A 21,601-nucleotide genomic window follows, 5' to 3' on the forward strand; every position below is an offset into this window, starting at 1 on the left:
TGTGCATCTTAAGTTCAGTGTCCCCCACCCAAGACCTACAACCCCAAGGGAACCTCCTTTACGCCTCTCCCACCCCAGCCCCATGGTTGTCTTCTCTGGCTTGTCCCATCACACCCGAACGCTGCACTTCCCAGTCTGCTCTTCTGTTTCTGACCCAGCTCTGCCCTGAGCAGGGAGGCACCCCAGGCCAAGCACGCAGCCGGCGCACTTGCTAAACATTGGTTGAGTGGTAAATAAGGACCGAGGGACGCCGGGGAGTCCTCCACCAGGTCATTCCACGGTGACTAACAGCCCTGGTGCCCAGTGTTGATAGAGAAGCGGGTCTAATTGAAGCTTACTGGTGCGGCCAGCAGTGTCTATGGGCACATACCGAAATGATGCTGTGGCTGATGGCTGTGGCAAGAAGCTGGTCTTCTCCAGAAAGGAGGGACAGTTGGTGTCTTTGTTTTTGTTTGGGGGCCACACCCAGTGGTGCTCAGGGCTTCCTCCTGGCTCTGCACTCAGGGATCATTCCTCCCAGTGCTCAGGGAACCATATAGGATGCTGAAGATCAAACCCAGGTTGGCTGTACGATTGCTCTGGCCCCCAGAAAGAAGGAAATTTAAGTGAAAAGATGAAGGGAGATGGGGCTTGAGAGGCAGCACATGGGCGCTTGCCTTTCACGTGGTTGACCCAGGCTTGATCCCTGGCACCCCATATGGTCTCCTGAGCACTGCCAGAACTGATTCCTGAGCACAGAACCAGGAGTAACCCCGAACATCACCGGATATGCCCCCCCCAAAAAAAAGATGGAGATGGCAGGAACAGCCACAGAGCACCTGATGTCTCCAAGCCTTTGGATTCCATACAGGATGTGGGAATCAAACCCGGGTTGGCGGGAGAGGCTGGAGCCGCAGGCAGGACCCTAAAGCTTTGCCCTCAGTCTGGGGGACCTTGTAGACAGGGACGCCCCCTCCCCCTCTCCTGCAAAGAGGCATCTTCCCCCACCTCTCAGTCTCACAGTGCCCCCACCTCTGCCCCAGACCAAGAAAAGGATTGAAGATTTTATTCACCCCATCCCCATTACTAGAAGCAAAAGGAAGATCCCCCAATGCTCAGCCTTCGGGACTGGGCAGGCCTGAGAGCACAGGTGGGTTTCGACTGTCTCCAGGCCAAGTAACTACAACCTGACTCAGAACGGAAGGAGCGGGTGTCCAGAAGCAGCCCTGAACATGGGTTTCTGGAGGCAGGTCCCGGGAAGCCCACAATGGGGCCATGGAGGAGGTGCCAGCTCTTGTCCAGGGGCCCCGGAGTGCCTCAGCTGCCACACAGCTGCCCAGTGGCACCAGGAAGCTGAGAGCAAGGAGAGAGAAAGGCTAGAGCCACACAGGAGTCTCTGCTGGGAGGAGTGGCCCAGGGAAGCAGGACGCAGAATCTCACCCACTGGGAGCCAGGGACAGGGCATGGGGCAGGAGGGGATCAAGGATGCCCGCACCAGGACCATCTGCTGTCCCCAAGTCCTCTTACTTTGTACTCAACCCCCCCACCCAGTATTACTGCCACATTATTACTCCCATTTACCTCACAGACGTGGAGAAGTGAAGCCCCTAAGCCAGTCCCCTGGAACGCAAGCCCCATGGGGTTCACAGCGGGTCCTGAGGACCCCACCCCAGGGGAGCAGAGCTGCCATCTCCATCCCACAGGTGGCTTCAGTTCTCAGCCTGCCTTTTAGCCCTGATGATCTTGGTTTCCGAGGTTCTGAGGAGCAGTGGGCAAGGCTCTGGGAAGGAACTCAGGGTGAGAGGGCAGTGATGAGGCCAGGGGAGCGGGTCACAGTGGGGACAGCACGACCCATAAGCTTCCCTGAGCCCCACTGCTGAGCTTGGCCCCAAAGTCAAAAAGAAAAAAGCTTAAAAAAAAAAAGACCGGCCAGCCCGTCATTTGAAGGCTGCACTGCTAAGGAGTTAGGCGCTCACGTAACCCTGCCTGGGGTCCTCAGGGCCAGGGTGAACATTGGGGCTTTCTGGTGGCGTCCTCCAAAGCAAACTCCAGGTCAAGGGTTCAGAGCAATGCCGCCAAGATGCCCAGTGCTCATGTCCAGAGCTGGAGTGGGTGAGAGCCCACAGCGTGAGGACCCTGCACAGGTGACAAAAGGCTGACCCCGGCCAGCCGCACGCGCCCTCAGAGGCTCCTCCGAGAGTCACGGGTGAGAAGGCTTCACCCTTCAGGCTGGAGGCAGGGGCCACAGCCAAGAACTGCGGAGAACAGGGCAGGGGTCCCCTGAGGGCCGATGCCTGGCTTTTGCCCCAGACACCCACATCTGACCTCTGACCCAGGAGCTGACACGTGTGTGTCCAGAGCTCTGAGCAGAGCTCGCCTGTCCCAGCAGGTGGGGAAGGGACAGGAGAGAAGGAGCCGGCCAGGGTCGCCCAGAACTGTCAGCACGTGTGGCTTCTGCTGAGCGAGGGCTGAGGGCAGAGGGTATTAATCCAGGGGGGCCAGAGCAAGCCCTCTTGGGGGGCTGCTGCTCTCGTGCCCAGGTCCAGACCTACATAGGGTCGAGGCCTTGGGGCACCTGGGGGCCGCAGAGGCCAGAGCATGGGAGTCCAGGCCTCACTGGGTCCAGCTCAAGGAAGTCAGGAAGCTGGAACCTGGCTAAGATGCATCATCCACGCCAAGATGTGTCACCGCTCGCCCACTCCCACCCCCTCCCTGGCCCCAGCTGCCCTGAAGCTGCCCCCGGGGCCCCCTGGGCTCCTGCCCTCACCGGCCTCTGGTTTTTGTGCCTTTGCAGTGCTGATCCCCCAGTGGAATGCAGCCTCTGTCACTACCCAGGGAACCTTCTGGAAGCCTTCCCGGCACCCTCCCCCTTCTGGGCAGGCAGCCTCTCCCGCAGGTCCCCTAATGCTCCACAGAGCCCGAGTCACGGAAAGACCTGCCTTGCTACCTACAGCCCAGCCGCGCCCAGCCACTGGCTATTTTTACTCCTCCCCTGCAGAGCGGAGCCTGTGGGCAGGTCCTGGGAGCACGCCAGGGAGACCTGCGGGTCACACTGACACTGGGACACTTGCTGGACCGCCCAGCGCGGCGACCTCAGCCACGAGATCAGGACTGTGGGCAGCGGCTGCCCCAGCACGTCCCATCAGTGCTGGCCTTGAACGGGGCAGTTCACCTCCTCTCTGACCTGTGGGGCTGAGCCCAGAGGCTGGTGAAGGGGGTGAGGAGTCACGTGAGTCCACATTGGGGAAAAAACACTCCCCCTCACTAGCCCAGACCCCGTCAGGGCCAAGGGGCCACTGTTGGTTCTCTGTGTGTGAGTCCCTCTGTGATTGTGTATGCGCGAGTGTGAGTGTGTCTCTGTGTAAAGGTATGTATAGGTGAGTGTGAGTGTGTGAGTTTGAGTTCCACTGTGAGTGTGTGATTGTGTATGTAAATGTGTGTATGCACAAGTGTGAGTGTGTCTCTCTCTGTGTGTGAAGGTGTATATGGGTGAGTGTGTGCCTGTGAGTGTATGAGCCCCTCTAAGTGGGTGATGTTCTTTGTGAATGTGTGATTGTATATGTGAATGTGTGTGTGAGTCCCTCTGTGAGTGTGTGATTGCATATGTGAAGGTGTGTATGTGTGAATGTGAGTGTATCTCTGTGAGTATGTGTGAATGAATATGTGAATTTGTGAGTACGAGCATGTGAGTGTGTGAGCCCCCCATGTGTGATTGTGTGTGAATGTGTTTGTGATTGTGTGTAAATGTGTGTAATTGCGTGTGTGAATGTGTGAGTCCCTCTTTGAGTGTGTGACTGTGTGCATGTATGAATGGAAGTCCTTCGTGACTGTATGTATGTGCGGGTGTGTGAGTCACTCTGCGTGTGACTGTCTGCTTGTGTGCATACACACATAGCCACAGCAGGTTGTGCTAGTCTTAGCCAGGGCCTGCTCTCCTTCACCATCTGTGGGAAGTCCTGGTTTTCTGGAACCTGTAGTGCATGAGGGGAGGTGGGCAGGTCGGACTCTGTGTCTGCTCTCTGACGCAGGCGGCTACAGGTGACCATGAGTGAGGGAGGGGAGCAGACAGCCGTCTGTCTGTACCCCACACGCTGCCCCCACCCCCGGGAACACACAGGAGGGCTCCTTGGGAGCTTCCCTGGCCCCTCTGGCACCATCATCTTCACAAGTAGCAGCTCTGACCACTGCACTTACCAGGGTTGGAAAAGATGAGTGGGGAGGGGAGATTTGGGGGATGGAGTCAGAACCCCGACAAGCTGGACAAGGAAACGAGGTCAGGGTGTGGGCATGAGCCAAACGCGTGCAGCCAGCTAGAAGAGCAGACAGTGTATATGGGTGAGTGTGTGCATGTGAGTGTGTGAGTCCCTCTAAGTGGGTGATGTTCTTTGTGAATGTGTGATTGTATATGTGAATGTGTGTAAGTGTGTGCTCCCTGGACCTCACGCATGGCTGAGAGCTTCTCCAGGCATCCCAAGGGCCCACCCCAAGTTCTATGCCAGGGGTCTCCGCTGGACATTTGAACCAGGTAAGGCAAGCACCATCCCCCCGAACCGGTTCTCTGCTCCCAGTTGGCATACCTGACAGTGCAGGGACCCAGGGACAACACGGTGAGGGATGTGTCTGCATAGACTCTGTACATCCAACCTCCCTCCGTCTCCTTCCTGGAAGCATCCCTCAGGGCCAGCTATCAGTGTCACACCGAGTAGTCCCATGCCAACCCCGAGAGGGCAGTACCCCACCCTAAGTCCCATAGGGAGTGTCTGGGTCCAGACCTGGAATATAGGCTCAGCCCTGTCCCACTCACACCTGGTCAGGGCACAGGGCACCCCAGGACATCTCTGGCATCTTGGATTTTTTTTTCTTTTTGGGTCACACCTGGCAATGCTCAGGGGTTACTCCTGGCTCTGCACTCAGGAATTACTCCTGGCGGTGCTTGGGAGACCGTATGGGATGCCGAGGATCGAACTCAGGTCAGCCACATGCAAGGCAAATGCCCCACCCACTGTACCTTCTCTTTGGCCCCTGGCATCTTGGATTTGAAGTCCAGGCCACCCACATTAATCCCTGAGCCCTGGAAGGCAGGGCCACCAGCACCTAAAGATCTCCATGGCCCCGTTTTCATGGGCCAGGCCAGAGCTCCTGGAACAAGGCTGCAAATGGTAGACCAATGTGTGCAAGAACTCACACACATGCACACGCACACACACACACACATATGCACATGCACACACACACACATATGCACATGCACACACACAAACACACATGTACACACACACATGCACACATAAATGTCCCTCTCCCCCAACCAGAAATCCCAGGGCAGCTCCGTCTTCCAGGTGAGGCTCTTCAAGAATGGGACCTTCAAATCAAGGCATATCCGACTGAGAAAGAGCCCAGGAGGGGAACTACTGGCCCTGCATGAACTGACCCCCAGCACCACACATGGTCCCTGAGTAACACCAGGAGCCAGGAACAATCCCTGCCTGAGTGTCGCTAGGTACAGATTTTTTTAAAAATTAGGTAAATAAAAACTAATAAAATAATTGAAATGATGTGCTTGGGGAGTCATCATTGACAGTGTCAGAAGTCAAGAGCCATTACCCTCCTTTCTTGTCTGGCTTCGTTCCTCCCCCGCCCCTCTGGGTCCCCCTTCCTCCCTCCCCCTTTCTTGCCTCCCTCCTGTACAGTCCTAATTCCCTCCATCTTCACTCGCTCCACCCCATCTGCCTCCTTCAACCTTTCTTCAGGAATGGCTTCCTGGGATGTGCACGGCCCTGCATGTTTGCTGAGTTCGGTCAGCGTTTGCACCTTGGAGCCATTGCTGCCATAGAGCGAGAGCCCAGGGCCTTGGGCGGTCCTCTGCCCAGGACCGCTGACTGCTCACCTCTGGGTCTGTGCCTGCCTGGCTGTTTCACGAAGGTATTCTGGGGCAGGGGAAGACAAAGAGAGAGAGAGAGAGAGCGAGAGAAAGAGAGAGAGAGAGAGAGAGTGTGCTTATGTGTATGCGTGTGTGTGGGGGGGGGGTTCGTTTGCTGTCTTGAGAGCCTGGCGCTGGAGACAAGGCCCCTCAGGTGAGGGCTGTGGGCAGCTCCCAGGCTGGGCCACTCTGAACAGCACGTCCTTGGGCAACTCCCCCAGCAGAAAGTGTGTGCTTGTCCCCGCATCCTCCCTGTCCCCAGCTGGCCCCGGCCTCTGCACAGCACACTGACCCACTTTCTTCCTCTCTCTTGCAGAGTCTTCCCTGACCTGCCTGAGGCTATCATCTCCTATGCCCAGAATTTTCTTTCGCGGCCTTCGGCGTGGTCCTAATGAAACTATGGCTCGGGTCATCTTCTCCTGTAGACACCCACATCCTGGTTCCCAGGATGCCTCGCGGACGGCCACAGCAAGAGCCACGGCAGCAGGCCCAGCGCTGATCTCTGCTTAGTGAAGACTTGCTGCACGGTGATTGCAGGAGTGTGTGCGCACATGTGTGCCTGAGTTCATGTATGTGTGTCAGTGCATGTATCTGAGTGCACGTGTGTGCCTGAGTACATGTGGGTGCCTGGGTGCTTATGCCTGAGCGCACATGTGTGTCTGAGTGCACGTACCTGAGTGCACATGTGTGCCTGAATGCATGTGTGTCTGTGCGTGTGCTTGAGTGCACATGTGAGTCTGTGTGCATATGTGTATCTGAGTGGATGTGTGTGTCCTGAGTGCCCATGTGTGACTGCATGTGCCTGAGTTCACGTGTGTGGGTACACTTGTGTTCATGCATGTGCGTAGATGTGCACGTTTGAGTACACTGCATGTTGGTGTGTTTGCCTGAATGCCACGCGTGCTTGTGTGCATATTTGTGCGCGTGTGTCTGGAGAGACAGAAGTGTGGGGCGAGCCGCCTGGAAGGGCCTCGAGGCAGCCTCTGCTGCATTTTTCCTCTGATTTTCCTGACTTGTGGTCCGGGTCCCCTGCCCTGTGGTGCTGCTGGGCAACGCACTGGGCACAGCTGGAGGCGATGAGATAACAAAAGATTTTCATCTAGACACTAGGAATCAAAAAGCGAAAGTAAAACCCGTCGGGAGAGTCAGAGCCAGAGCCCCTGCGCACCCAGTCCCTGCAGTGCCCTCATCTGGGATCTATCTGCCAGCCCCTGGGGCCCTCCTGCCCCCACCAGGCCCCTGACATGGGGCCCAGCAGGAGCCTTGCAGAGGCCGGGATGTGCCAGGCAGCAGGAAAGTGGGTCAGATGCCCGGGTGGAAGGACGCTACCCACCCTGGAGGTGGGTGGGAGGGTGTGAGAGCAGCCAGGCTCCTGCCAACCCTTTGTCCCCACCCACCCATGTCCTGTCCCTGTGCCTGTGCCCTGCACGGGGCGTGGGCTGCGGTAGACTCGGAGCCACGTGCGGTGACCTAGCCTACTTGCTTCTTAGATCCTGGCCGCCCGTGTCAGTGGCGCTCCAGGCCTGATACTCCAGCCAGTCCCCTAATTTTGCAGCTGGGGAAAATGAGGACCAGATCGGGGTCACTTGCTGATGCGGGCAGACCCCGAGCAAGGCTCCTTCCACTTTTGGAAATTCTGCCAGAGCAGAGACGGGTCAGGGGCCGTGGCGCGCCACCCATGAAGCTCCTTGCCGCTGGAAGGATCCTTCCTGACTGGGAGCCTGGCCGAGCGCCCCTCGGGTTGCTGAGTGTGCTGGGCTGAAGGTGGACACTCTCAAAAAATGACAGAGGGTCTATCTGGAGGGGAGAGAAAGGTGTGGGCCTTCAGGACAAGCGGGAGGTTCCTCCACTGTGAGGAGCATGGGGGTCCCACAGATTCTAAGAGTGACCCCCAGTTATTGGCCCTCCGGGGGCTGCGGCTCCGGATTTCAGGACCTTGCTCTATTCCCAGGTGTCAGGCCGACACCCTCACTCCCTGCCCCTTGCCCCCAGGTCAGGCAGGTCACGTGATAGCTGGGGGTTGGGGGACACTCCAGGGGGCCACATGTGGATGGCAGCATAAGGAGGTTCCCACAGAGGCCCAGAGCCAGAGTGAAGTCTCTTCCTAACCATTTTGTTTTGAAAACAGCCCAGGGGCCAGGCCGCAGCACAGCGGGGAGTGGCTCGCCTTGCACGAGCCAGCCGACCCCGAGACCCTGAACACACAGCCAGGAGTAGGCCCTGGGCACCTCTGAGTGGCCCAGCACCCCCCAAAAGGCAACAGAGAGGGGAGGGCCCTCTCCCGGGCTGTTCTTTACTGGGGCCAGAACCCTGAGCCTGCGGCCCAGTTGGGTGCCTCAGAAGGGGCCCTCCGCACCCCTGTGGTAGTCTCTCTGGGGAAACTGAGCCGCAGGAACAGTGGGGCTGAGCAGGGCAGGGAGGTTTGGCCCTGGGCCCCAGCCCCCAGAGCCTGGATCAGACACCACCGGGCAAACAGGCCTCACTGCACAGAGCTGGACACAGGACAGCCCCGCCTCTGCTCTGCGGGCTGCCTGCCACCCGCCAGGTGCCCACGTGCCAGTCTCAGCCCAGAACGTCCTACAGCACCTTTGACCCCTGCCTGGTGATGGAAATCAGGTCACGGTGAAGGTCAAATGTGAGTAAAGGATCTACTGTGGGGTCTGCAGTGAGATCAGGGCCAGGTGACAGTGCATCCTTCTCGGTCCTCTTCCCTCCCTCCCCCTCACTCCCTCCTCCTCACTTCCTCTCCCTCCCTTTCCTTCCCTCCCTTGCTCTTCCTTTCTTTTCTTTCTCACTCCCATCCCTTCCTCTCCCTCTCCTCCCTCCCTTTTACTTCCCTCCCTCACTTCTCTTCCTCCTTCTTTGCCTTCATCTCCTCCCTTCTTTCTCCCTTCCCACTCCCCCTCCCTTCCTTCCCTCCCTCTCTTCTTCCTCTCTCTTTCTATAAACTCTTGAGGAGAAATGCACCGAGCTCAGCCCTACACGGTCAGTGCACGGTCAGAGCTGTGTTAGGAGTAACCACCTCTGTCCAGTTACAGCCTTCTCCACTGTGGAGGACCCCAAACCCTGTGCCCTGAAGCCCCGACTGCTCCAAGGGGGATGCTCTGTCCCAGGCCGGCCTCGTGGGAGGTGTGTGTGGGGTACCTGTACAGGCGCCAGGCCCTCGCCCACAGCTGGGTGCCCAGCCGAGTTCCTATGGGCTTTGGTGCAGCAGTGCCCGGAGTCAGTGCCGCTGGGCCGCAGCTGTGCCCTCTTTCTTTCTTGTTTTTGGGCCACGCTGCCATGCTCGGTACTTCCTCTGGCTCTGAGCTTGGGGTTACTCCTGGCAAGGCTCGGGGGACATTACTTGGGGGTCGAACCCGGTTGGTCACATGCAAGTCCAGCGCCTTCCCCACTACCGTCTCTCCGACTCCTAAAATCGTGCTTCTTAGGGGTTCTGCCCCCCCTTAGGGCGCCCCCCTGCTCCCAGGCTGAGGGTCTCTGGTGGGGGACAGGCAGGAGGCCGCCCCTGACTGCTCGTCTGTGGCTCCTGCTCCCTCAGCTCTGACACCCTTTCTGGTTAGGAAGGAGGGACTGGAGGCCAGGGCCGGAGAGGGGGACAGCGCCACGGAGCAGGTGGGACAGGCAGGCATCAGGGACAGCTGGGAGCTCGGGGGGAGGAGAAAGACTGGCAGCTGTGGGTCGGAGGAAGGGACAGAGGGCCGGCGGCTGACCCCATGGTCACCGCTGCATTGGCAGGACCCCAGGGCCGGCCTGTCACGCCCAGAGCAAGCCCACAGAGAGCAGGGACGTGGGCAGCTATCCCCAACCCACCGGTCACCCAACGAGGTGTCGGCGCATCTGGAGGTGTCATTGTGCTCTGCCCCAGCGTCCGTGAGTGAGGGCGGGATCCTTCCTCAGGAGCCCAGGGAGGGCTGCAGCAGAGGCGCGAGATGGGGCAGCAGAGAAGACGCCTTGCAGGGTCCCCTGAGCACTGCCAGGAGAGTGATCCCTGAGTGCAGGCTGGGGGAAACCCCCAAAGTAAAGCAGTCTAAACACGAGAGGCAATCTGCACTGTTGCCCCCTTTGGCTCTGGGGCACATGGGCCTGCTGGGTGGAGCGGGGACCTCTGGGAGGGACTCTGCTGGCGCTGCCCCGGGTGCTGTGGGCTCAGGCTGACCACTCCTTGGGATCTCAGTTTCTCCGTCTGCAAGCAGCGGGCTGGTCTGCAACCGTGGGCTCTGCTGGGGGTGGTGGGACTCCAGAGAAGGCCCGGGGAGGCCAATGGCCTCCTGAGCAAAGGTCAGCAGCCGCCCGGTCCTCTGACGCCACCCCTGCCCTCGGCGGGCTGCCCTCACGTGCTAATGGCCCTCCATTGCAGGGCATCACTTCTGCAAACAGCACAGTCCAGCCGTTGCCCTGGGCAGCCTGTCCTGGGCTCGTAGCCACGGCAGCCACAGCCTGCGGCAAAGACAGCAAAGACGATTGTTCGCGGACAGGCCCAACCCGGGGGGGACGATAGGGTGGGGCAGGCTCAGGGAAGGCTTTCCTGGGGTCCCAGAGGGGTGCCCACCACTTGGGCCACCACTGTGTGAAGGGCAGGGGCCATGCCAAGGCTTAGCCAGTGTGCGTCCTGGTCCTCCAACGCAACTGGACAGGGACGGAAGGGCACCGGGGGTCCCAGGAGCAGGGCCTCTGGGGAGAGTGTCGGGGCGTGGGCGGCAGGAGATCTATGCCACAGTCACCGAACTTAAAATGTGTGGGTCCCAAGACAGGCTGGGGGCGGTCCTGGGGCTGGACACCCTGCCACGGAACGGCTTTGTAAGCCATGACTGCCCGCCCACAGCTGGCTCACCCATGGCTCCTGCGTGGCCAGGCCCAGCTGTCTAGCTGTCTGGGTGGGTGGGTGGCTGGCCCTCACGGCCGTGGCAGGCGGGACCGGCAGGAATTTGGGCCCGGGTTCCATGGGGTTCCGGGAAGAGAACTCGCCCTGGGAGAGAGGCAGGCGGGACTTCGTGTCTGTGTCCGTGCCACCGCGTCCCCACGCACCCGCGGCCTCTGCTCTGAGACAGGCCCAGCGTCGGCGCTGGAGTTTCTCTGCTGTTCAAGGTGACCGCGTCCAGGCCCGCCACCCGCATGCTGCTAGGTTGGCCGTGCCACACTGCCACCTAGTGGCCAGAGGCGGGTGTCAGGCGTGCGGGTGGGGGTGGGGCAGGATTTGGAGTTTGGGGTACTGGCTCTGTGCCTCCCCGGCTAGAGCTGGTAGGAGACCCTGGGAAAAAAGCAGCTCTGGCACACGCGGGTTCGTGCACACTCGGGTGTGCTATGAGACTGTGGTTACAGGCACCGGTTCACACCCCTTCAAGGTTCGCCGGATGGGCTTGGGATGAAGGTGGGTGCCGTGCACAGAGGCTCGGGTTCCATCTCTGGCACCGCAAAGGCTCCCCACCTCCGTAAAACCAAACCGAACAACTGAAGTATATTGGTATATCCCTCCCCGCAGTGCTCCAGACCTCGAAACCACAGCTGTGTGGTCTCCGTGACCCTCTGAGGGGCGAGTCAGGTGGGCTCTACTGCTCCATCTCTGCCTTGTTGTGGATCAGTCACCCTCCCTCTGCCTGAGGCTTCCCTGGGCACAGAGGCTCCTCCCTGAAGTGCTCTCAGTTTGACCCTCCCATGAGAAGGCCTGGCTCCTGCCCGCTCTTCACACCAGGGCTTTGCCCTGGCTGGGATTCACGCAGTACAGGCGAGGACAGACAAAGACACAGTGAATGGGTTCTCCCCCCCCCCCCACAAGACAAGTCCCGACTCCCTCATTCCTTATTCACTGGGATCTTCTGACAGGCACTGGGACACACGCCCTCTGCTGTCAGCACAGGGCATTAGCACATGCAGTTCCTGTCCATTGTAACAGCTCTGCCCTCATGGTCTGGCTGCGTATTGATGACACCTCCTGCTGAAGGCCTTCTCTGTCCTGGACCATCCTGGGAATGTCCTTCCATGTGGGACCTGGGATGGTGTGGTGGCCCCTGGGTGTGCCCTAGAGTGCATTCTAAGGCTGCAGGACTGAGGAGCTGAACAGAGAGCTTTGTGCAAGGCTGAGTCCTTGCTGGCTGTGGAATGTGGAAACCGAGGCAAAGGAGTCTGGGTGGGGGCGGCCGGGACACTGAGAACAAATGGACTGGTCCGAGGGGCTGCCCGCGACCTGACGGAGCCAAGGTCTTCATGGCCCTGAACAAAGTCGCTCTCGGTGATGACATGCTGATGGTTCTATGGATGTGACACTCCTGGAATTCAAAACCAAAGCCATGGAGAGCTGGCGCCGGGAAGCCAGGGCCTCGACGCTCACAAGGCATGTCTGGGACTGACCCAAAGGCCTGTGTCCTGGGACGGGAGGGTGCAGGAGGGAGCAGAGAAAGCTGCGCCAGCCTCTGGATCTGTGAGCAGCGAGCCTCCAGCGCTGCCTTATGTAAGACTGACGTCACTGCTTTATGTAAGACGCTGTCCCGGGAGCCCTGGGTGAAGGGCACGTGAGAAGCTGGCGGAACTATTTCTGCAACTTCAACGTGCAGACAAAAACTCCTTCAAAATAAAATCCAGAAGCCGGCGTGAGGTGGCTTCATCTCAGAACCGCAGAAATCACATTCCTGCCTCACGTCTGGAGACCGTTCTCCCAGGCTGGTGAGAGCAAGCAGGAGTGCACACACACCTCACATTCCAGAGGCCAGGAACGAAACCCCCGGGCCTGGGAAATCAGACAACGCGCTTCTAAAGAACACACAAGCCAAAGAGCTCTCGGGAAGTTGCCCTGGGTTTGATGCCTGGAACCAAAGAAACGCTTGAATGCTTTTTACTATGAAAGTCTGTCTTTTGCCCATGCCTGGCTGGTGCCCACGGGCTGCTACTTCTGGTTTGGATCTTGGAGGTTGTTCCCAGCGGGGCTTGGGAGTGAGTGTGGCTCGGGGGTCAAGCCCGGAACTCCTGCCTGCAGAGCATCAGCGCGCTTGGAACCCACGGAGCTCTCTTTGTCTTTTCACAGTAGCATTAACGTCCCCACACCTCAGGTCTGCTGCCAGGGCCCAGAGACTGTCTCTGCTGCCCACTTCCATTCCCTGTCTTTGTTCCTTTTTGTACCACAGATATCACCTGGCATTTGTCCTTCTTTCTCTTCCTCTTGGTTTTGATTTGGGGGCCACATCCAGCAATGCTCAGGGCTTACTCCTGGCTCTGCATACAGGAATTACTCCTGGCGGTGCTTGGGTGGACCATATGGAATGCCAGAGATCGAACTCAGGTCGGTCACATGCAAGGTAAGTGCCCTCCCATTGTACTATCGCTCTGGCCCCTGTCCTTTCTTCCTTTTTCTCACCTACTTTGACCCTATACAGATCCACTGGCGTTGCAGCAGGAGGCAGACAGCATCTCTCTGCATTGCCCAGAGTCTGTTGTATTCACAGACCTTCTCTTCCTCCTCTCACCTAGATATTGGCTGCTGTGAACTGTGCTACAGGGCCTGGAGAGACAGCAGAGCAGGGAGGGCACTTGTCTTGCACACAGCTGACCCGGGTTCAATCCCCAGTACCCCATATGGTCACCCGAGACCTGCCAAGGGTGATCCGTGAGCTTGGTGTTAGGAGTGAGCCCTGAGCACCGCCAGGTGTGGCCGCAACCAAACCAATCAATAAGCAGTGCCACAATGAGCACAGGCGTGCGTGGATCTTTCAAGTTAATGCGCTGGTGTTCTTAGATGCCGAGTTGGGGGACGCTGGGCCAGGTGGGAGTTCAGTTGGCGTTCGGGGTGGGGGCGGTGCACACCAGCAACTATCAGCCAGTTGAGCTGGTGATTTGGTGCAAGAGCTCAGGGTCTGGCAGTGCCAAGAGTACTAGGCCACCCCATGGCGCTGGGGTTCTCCAAGGCCACACCTGGCAGTGCTCAAGTGCCTTGGGGGCTGCCCCTGTGGGGTCAAGCCTGGTTGGCACGTAGTGACATGTGCCCTCCCCATCGGGCTATCTCCTGGCACCCCCCATTCTAATGTTTTGTGGTCTCCTTGGTGTTTTCTAGAGAGTCCGAGGGCTTCCTCTCCCCACATCCCAACACTGGTGGCCCCTGCGCCATGAGGAACAAGCTCATTGCACTGGGGTAAGGGCATGCCCCGTTTCTGTCTCCTGGTAAGCAGTGACTTTGGGTGCTTCTCCATGTGACACTGGCCGTCTCCAGGTCTTTCTGAGGAAGTGGCTGTTTAGCCCTTCTCCCTGTTCCCCTGCATCTTTTTGGGCCAAACCTGGTGGTGCTTTGGGGGTAGTCCCCCCAGTGGTCGTGGGACCACACAGGACCAAGCATGTGTCCAGTTCACTGAGCTTCTCTATGGACCTCCCTTTTTTTTTTTTTTTTGGCTTTTTGGGCCACTGCTGGCAGTGCTCAGGGGTTACTCCTGGAAGTGCATGAGGGACCACAGGGACGCTGGAGATCAAACGCACGTGGGCTGCATCATGCAAACATCCCACCCAATGGTGTCTCTCAAGCGCTCCTCTCCACCTCTTGAGAGGGTTGCTGAATTGTTCTGGGGCACTCTGAGTACTTCATGTCAGGTGGATGGTGTGCCAGCATTTTCCTTTTCTTCTGTTTTCTTCTCCAGTGGAGTTAAATCACCTAAGCCAGTCATGCGAGGTCTGCCAGCATGTCCCTTGGTCTGTGCTCCGACTGTCACCAAGTGAACGGTGTGAGACGGGGGCCTGCTGGGGGTCTCTTCCCACTCCTTCCCTTCCTCACAACGTCTCAGCTCGTTTGCCATAAATTAACTCTCCACATTTGAAGGTTTACTCCTGACCTCAATCCCAGTCCATTGGTCTTTCTGGTGCGGTTGGGACTCACATCCAACAGTGCTCAGCAGCTACTTCTGTCTCCGCTGGGGGGGTGGCTCCCTGCAGTGCCAGGGATGGAACCAGGGTTGGATGCATGCAAGGAAAGTGCCTTAGCCCCGTGCTCTCCTCCGGCCCAGCAATGCACTGTTGGGATTACTCTCACTTTATTTGGTTTTGGGGCCACACCTGGCTGTGCTCCAGGCTTACTCCTGGCTCTGTGCTCAGGGATCACTCCTCATGGGCTTGGCAGACCAGATGGGGTGCCGGGGATAGAACCTGGGTGAACCAAGTGCAAGGTAAACATCTTACCGGCTGCACTTGCCTTCTCTTCTGTATTTTTTTTGGGGGGGATCAACCCCTGGCAATGATCAGGGGTTACTCCTGGCTCTGCACTCAGGAATTACATCTGACAGTGCTCAGGGGACCATACAGATGTCAGGAATAGAACCTACATCAGGGGCTGGAGCGATAGCACAGTGGGTAGGGCGTTTGCCTTGCATGCGGCCAACCCGGGTTCGAGTCCCAGCATCTCATATGGTCCCCTGAGCACCGCCAGGAGTAATTCCTGAGTGCATGAGTCAGGAGTAACCTCTGTGCATTGACGGGTGTGACCCAAAAAGCAAAAAAAAAAAAAAAGAAAGAAAGAAAAGAACCTACACCAGCGGTGTGCAAGGTAAATGACCTCCCCACTGTACTATCGCTTCGGCCCCTTTCCTCTATCTTTTATTTTTTATTTATTTTGCTACTGATCAGATGCCGTTTATTCCGTTCTCCCCACGCGCCTGCCCCCGTCTGAGCCTCCCATTCTCGTCTCACACGCCCCTCATTCCCGTCTCCTGCTGTGTCTCCCGCTCATCTCTCTGCGCTTCATCTCGCAGCCTGGGCTCTCTCTCCCCACCTGCCCACTCCTGTATTCTTCTACCTCCCTCTACCTCTTAATAGCAACTAAAGAGTTTCCCGTGTAGGGACTGGAGAGCTAGCACAGCAGGGAGGGGCTGGCTTTGCAGGCAGTCAGTCTGGGTTTGATTTCTGGTTCCACATATAGTGCCCTGAGCACTGTCAGGAGTGATTCCTGAGCAGCCACCGGTGTGGCCTCCAAACAAACAAAAAGCACACAAAATCAACAAAAGAGTTTTCAATGTTTAAGTCTCAAGTCTTTCGCCTCTTCTGTTTTGGGGTCATTGTTCACCTGGATTCAACCCCGAGCACTGCCACAAACCACAAATCTCCTGAGCACCACCAGGTGTGGCCCCAAAACACAACAGACAAAAGCAACACGGGCGTCATTCACAATAGCCAGAAAAGTGTCAGAAGCCCCTGCCGGGATGGAGCGAGCGCAGGCCCCTCAGAGGTTCCCCGCCTTCGAAGGGAACGAAAACCGGCCACGGGCAACTGGAAGACGTTATCTAAAGTGAAACGGGCCAGACAGGGGTCAGACATGGGCACAGCAAGTAGGGTGCTTGCCTGTGGCTGACCCGGGTTCAATCCCTGGCACTGCCAGGATCCCCAAGCACAGTCAGGAGTGAACCCTGAGCAGGAGCTGCAGCCCAAATCCCCCCACCTCCAAAAAAAGAAAAAAGTCAGACCCAAAAGGACAAACACGGTGGCACTGCCCACTGTTTCACACACCTGCCCCACGAGCTGTACGGGGCATAGTCCGGCAGCTTCTGTCCTGCCGCTTGTGACTCATCAGCACCTGTGGATGCGTCCCAGAGTCCAACCAGGGCTGCACCTTCTGAGGCCGTTCCTGCTCTCAGCGCCCCCTACTGACAAAGGGGGGTATCGCAGTTCGCATGAGAGCAGGCCCCAGGATGTCATGTGACCAGGGATGGTTTGAAATTCCCACTGCTTTGAAAATAAACCGAAATAAGAAAAATTAAATAAAAACATATAAAGCATCGTGGGGGGTGGGGATCCCAAACAGTGCCGTGAGGCCCAGGCCGTCCCAGCTCTGCAGGGCCAGGAACTGCTCAGGTGGCCCCATAGGCTGGACCTGGTGTATTCCAGGACCATCCAGAGACCAGGGGGCACGAGGTGCCAGTGACCTCCTCAAACCTCCAAATATTTTAAATTAAAAAATAATGTACACAAAGAGACAAAATAAATGCATTTCCTTATCATAGGGGTTTTTAGGTCAGTTCGGAAACTGTGTTCTAAGAAATAATTTGTTTTTTGTTTTACCGAGAGTATCTCACCCGCACGGCAAAGCCTGGCAAGCTACTCATAACGTATTCAATATGCCACAGTAACAACAAGTCTCACGATGGAGACGTTACTGGGCCCGCTTGAACAAATCAATGAACAACAGGAGTTTTCAACAACAGTGAGTTTTGTTTTTTCCTTTTTTTTTTTTTTTAATCATTTTATTTATTGAATCACCATGAGAGCAGTTACAAAGCTTTCAGGTTTAAGTCTCGGTCATACATTGAAACACCCGCCCCTTCACCAGTGCCCATTTTCCACCACCAAAAAACCCAGTATACCCCCATCCCACACCCTCCCCCTTCCTGGGGCAGATGATTCCCACGTTACTCTCTACTTTGATTACATTCAATATTTTGACACCAGACCCACCATTATTATTTGGGATTTTACCCCAACACTCAGATCTGCCAAAAAGTCAACAGTAGACAATTTGTTTTCTGTTGCTGGTTATGAACAACATATGATGTCACACAGCTGCAGATGTGGCTGCGCGATTTTGGAATTCTGAAATTTCAACAATTAAATCTGGAGGGATTTCTGCCAAAACCTGCTGGGTTCTGAGATTTGTTCCTGAGTCTCTTGCTTGGATCATGGCCATTAAGCAGCTTGATAAGGAGCCAGAGAAGCTGTTTGTGGGCGGCGACTCAGGGTCTCATTGGGGCAGGGAGGAAAGGAATGGCTCCAACCCCATCCCGTGAGGCCCTGCAGGTCTCGTCACTGAAGGCCCAAACCTGACCATCCAGTGGCCTCTGGAGGATGGCGGCCACCAAGCCGCCAGGGGGAACAGGCCAAGGCATGAAACCTATTTCCACCTGGGGTGACCCAGTGCTGGTAACCTACTGCAGGGACCAGACATATTTCTGCCAAAAGCCACTGGGTTCCGAGGCTCTGGGATCATGGCCATTAAGCAGTTTGATCAGGAACCAGAGAGACCTTGCCTCCAATTGTATAGCTGAACCGGAGGTGGTTTGTGGGTGTGTCTCCCACATACCTAACTTTTGGCTGCTTACTTTCTTGGTAAACATTACCCTAAGTTTTTGGGGTCTGGTCAAAGGCACAGCAGCGATTTGGGGGTATCTGGAAGTCTGAAGGCGCCATCAGACTGCTGATACACTCGCCTCATAGGTAGATTGACCTGCTGGCAGCACCATACCCTAAGAAATTATTAACTCTCACTGCACAACCCCAGCATGGAAGGAGACCCCATCCAGGGGACGTGCTGGGCCTCCTGCCCAGACAAGACAGGGAGGCGGGAGACACCTCTACCAGGAAAGATGCCAGTGGCATGTTAATATCTCAAGAGGCTAACGAAGCTGTTAAGCAATGCTCGCTGTCTCTTGTTCTGTTTTGGGGGGCAGTGGGGCCATACGGGGTGGTGCTAGGGTCTCTCTCTGCAATTTGGCTCAGACCCAGATCCAGGGTACTGCTCCTCTCGCGGACCCTCTGCCCCTGCTCTGGGCTTACTTATGGTTACTCGCCTTTTGAGGAGGTGCTGGGGGTCAGCCCGGCTCATGCACGCAGGTCTGTGTTCTGGTTCTCCCAGTCAGGAGCCTGGACAGGGAAGCAGGGGAGCAGCTGAGGTCTGCATCACCCAGGTGGGAATGGAGTGGCTGTGGGGGGGAGGGGGCGCATAGAGATGTTCCAGGGGTAGTGTTGGCGCTCTCAGTAAGATGCCTCGGCCAGGCTTGAAGATGCTGCTGGATACAAGCTTTGCACGCCATACAAGGGCTCAACACCTCCCCCAAGCTCCACCAGATGTGACCCCCTTCAAAAAAAAAATACTGTGAAAGTCACTGTCACTGTCCTCCCATTGTTCGATTTGAGTGGGCCCAAGTAACACTATGAGACTTGTTACCGTGTTTGGCATATCGAATACATCACAGGTAGTAAAGGTCAATTTTCCATATTTGCCTTCTAATGAAGGTGCCCAATCCACGTTTCTTTACCCCAATCCTAAACTCCAGTGGCCTGAGCAGACAGCAGGGGAAGGTGCTTGCCTGGGTTGGGCCCCCAGCACCGCGTATGGTCCCGGAGCACCAGCAGGAGTGAGCCTTGAGTAGAGCCAGGAAGAAGACTAAGTGCTGGGCACCTGCACGTGGCCTGCTCCCATATAAAAATCCCGATTTTCATTTCTTGTGTGTGTTGGTCATCGACCCCCTTTGTGCTCAGGCCTATTTGGCTGTTTTAGGGTCACACCCAGTGGCACCCAGGGATCACTCCTGGCCGGGACCGGGCCCATACTGTGGTCCCCATGTGCTATCTCTGCTGCCCCACCTCACAGGTCTGTTTTCAAACAAGCAATCAAACTGCCCAGAAGAAAGTGTTTCCAATAAGACTCTTACAATGTATTAATAACTAGAAACCAAACACTGGCTGCAATATAGAGGCCAATATAGAGGTCGTATAAACACTGCTTGGCAAATTAAGGTGATGGGCACACGGGCTGGGGACGTGGCAAGTGTGACCAAATACAACTGCAGAATCTGCCCCCAATGCATTCATGCACTTTCTCAGCTTACAAACCCATGCTACACGGGAAGTTTTAATGCCAAATAATCCAACGCCGGACCCCCCCCCCCTCCCCCAGCAAGTTACAGAAACCCGAATCGCACTACGAGGAAGAGGAGCCAGGCTTGAAGGGGAGCGCTGATGGTTTTCCTTGGAGCATATGAGTGTGCAAACCGTGAGGCGGCGCCGGGGGGTGGGCTGCGGGGCCCACTACAGGCAACGCTTCTGCAGCCCTGGCCCAAGGTTCATCTGGCGCCCGACTCCTGACCCGCCCGTTGCCTCTGGGTCAGACGCGGGAGACACAGAAAACCACACGTGAGACCACCAAGGCTGGTCCAAGAGCGAGCGGGCCCCACTCCGCAGTTTACCGCCCCAAGCTTCGCGCGGGCCGGGCGAGGGGCCCGCTCAGACCGGGTCCTCTGCGGTGAGCTGCGGCCCCCTCAGACCTGGGGTGCTTCGCTGAGCCCGGGAAAGTGGTCCTCGGTCCGAAACAGGGCGGGGGGCTCGTAGCGGCCCGGCGAGGTCCGGCCCGGGGGCGCCCGGTGGAAGAGGGCGGGCACGCTCACGGAGTGCAGGAGTCTGCGGAAGGCGCTGGGGAAGGCGCCCAGCTCGGCCTCTGCGCGGACCACCTGCTCCTCCAGCCTGGCCACGCTGGCGCCGACCATGGACACGAAGGCCTCCAGCCGGTCGATCTTGCCGTACACCTGCCGCATCTCGGCCGCCCGGGTGTGGATGCGCGGCACGCCCTCGCGCACGACGTGCGAGGAGTCGCCGCGCAGCATGTCCAACATGCCCACGAACTCGTCCACGCGCGCCAGCAGCTCCTCCAGGCCGGCGTCCAGCGCCTGCACTTCGGGCGGCGCGCCGGGCCCCGGGAGCAGGCAGGCGGCGTAGCTCGCGGCCACGCGCCGCATCAGCGCCAGGTCTCGGCCCGGCGCGCCGGGCTCGGGGCCCGCGTCCTCCCAGGGCCCCGACGCGCTGCTCTGGCTCTGGGACACGTGGCCGCTGTCCCCGCTCCACGCGGCGCCCTGGGGCTCGGCGTCCTCCCCGGAGAGCCCGTCCATCGCCCGTGCCGGCGGGGCTCCAGAGCCCGCTCCCGGCTTCCCGCTTCCGGCTTCCGGCGGCGCCCGCGCCCGCGCAGCACGCCGCGCGGCCTCCCGTCTGCGCACGCGCACGCGCGGCCCGGGCGCGTCGCTTCCGGCCCGCGCGCGCACGCGCGCTCATTTCCGCTCAGCGCGCGCGCGCCGACGCCGTCTCGGGCCCTCTGGGTGGCTCGGGGGCGCGCGCCGCCGAGTGACGTGAAGGGGCCGGGCCGGGCGGGGGCCCCCAGCGGCATAATGAGGGCGGGGCGCTGGCGCTGACCGCGCCCCACCGGGTGCATCCAGGGCGCCACGCGAACCCCCGCCCCCAGCGTCGGAGGGTGTGGTCGCGAGTCCCTCGGCATTGTGAGGTGACGCCCCGGTCCTCGCGCCCCGCAGAGCCCGCGGCTCCCTCCGCCTCGGCCCTGGCGTCGCCCAAACCACCCGGTTTGTCTCAAGAGGCTCACGGAGGAGGCGCCTCAGCCCCGGCTCGCCAGCCTCCTCCCGGGGAAAGCCGCTGCGCTCCCGGGCCGGCCCGTGGAGACCCGCAGGGCAGGGAGTGGAGCGCGTCTGTGGGCGGCCGCAGGGGGGCGCCCCTGGAGGCCGGGGCTGCAGCCCCGCGCGTCCGGAAAGGGCTGGAGTTGCAGCTGCCCTCTGGTCGATGGTTTGGGCCACACCCCGCGGTGCTCGGGGGTTATTCCCGGCTCTGCACGCAGGATCACTCCGGGCAGTGCCGGAGGCCCCACAAGATGCTGGGGAAAGGACGGGTCGTCTGCGAGCAAGGCAAACGTCTTGCCCGCTGTAGCATCTCTCCAGCTGTGGCAGCTGCTATCCTAACCGCGTCTTTGAAATACTTTCAGCTGAGATGTATGCGATGAGGAACGATGGTCGATTTGAGCTGCTCATTTTTGGACGGGGATGGGGCTTGTTCCTGGCTCTGTGCTTGGGCGTCATTCCTAGTGGGGCTCAGGGAACCCTCTGGGGTGCTGGTGAGAGTGAGAATTTTTCCAAGAAGGCTCGAACAAGTTAGTTTGCCGACTGGAAGAGTCTATTCACCTGCGAGGCTGCT

General features: G+C 58.3%; 1 protein-coding gene across 1 annotated transcript; it reads right to left on the reverse strand.

Moving 5' to 3' along the window:
* Positions 1–19,820: 19,820 nt before the first annotated feature.
* On the reverse strand, positions 19,821–20,561 carry BLOC1S4 (biogenesis of lysosomal organelles complex 1 subunit 4). Its single transcript, XM_056132843.1, has one exon. It carries the CDS (start codon positions 20,515–20,517, stop codon positions 19,894–19,896), a length of 624 nt encoding a protein of 207 aa, XP_055988818.1. The 5' UTR covers positions 20,518–20,561; the 3' UTR covers positions 19,821–19,893.
* Positions 20,562–21,601: the final 1,040 nt, after the last annotated feature.

The sequence above is a fragment of the Sorex fumeus genome, unplaced genomic scaffold, assembly GCF_029834395.1.
Source record: "Sorex fumeus unplaced genomic scaffold, SorFum_2.1 ptg000095l, whole genome shotgun sequence".
NCBI classification, from domain to species: domain Eukaryota; kingdom Metazoa; phylum Chordata; class Mammalia; order Eulipotyphla; family Soricidae; genus Sorex; species Sorex fumeus.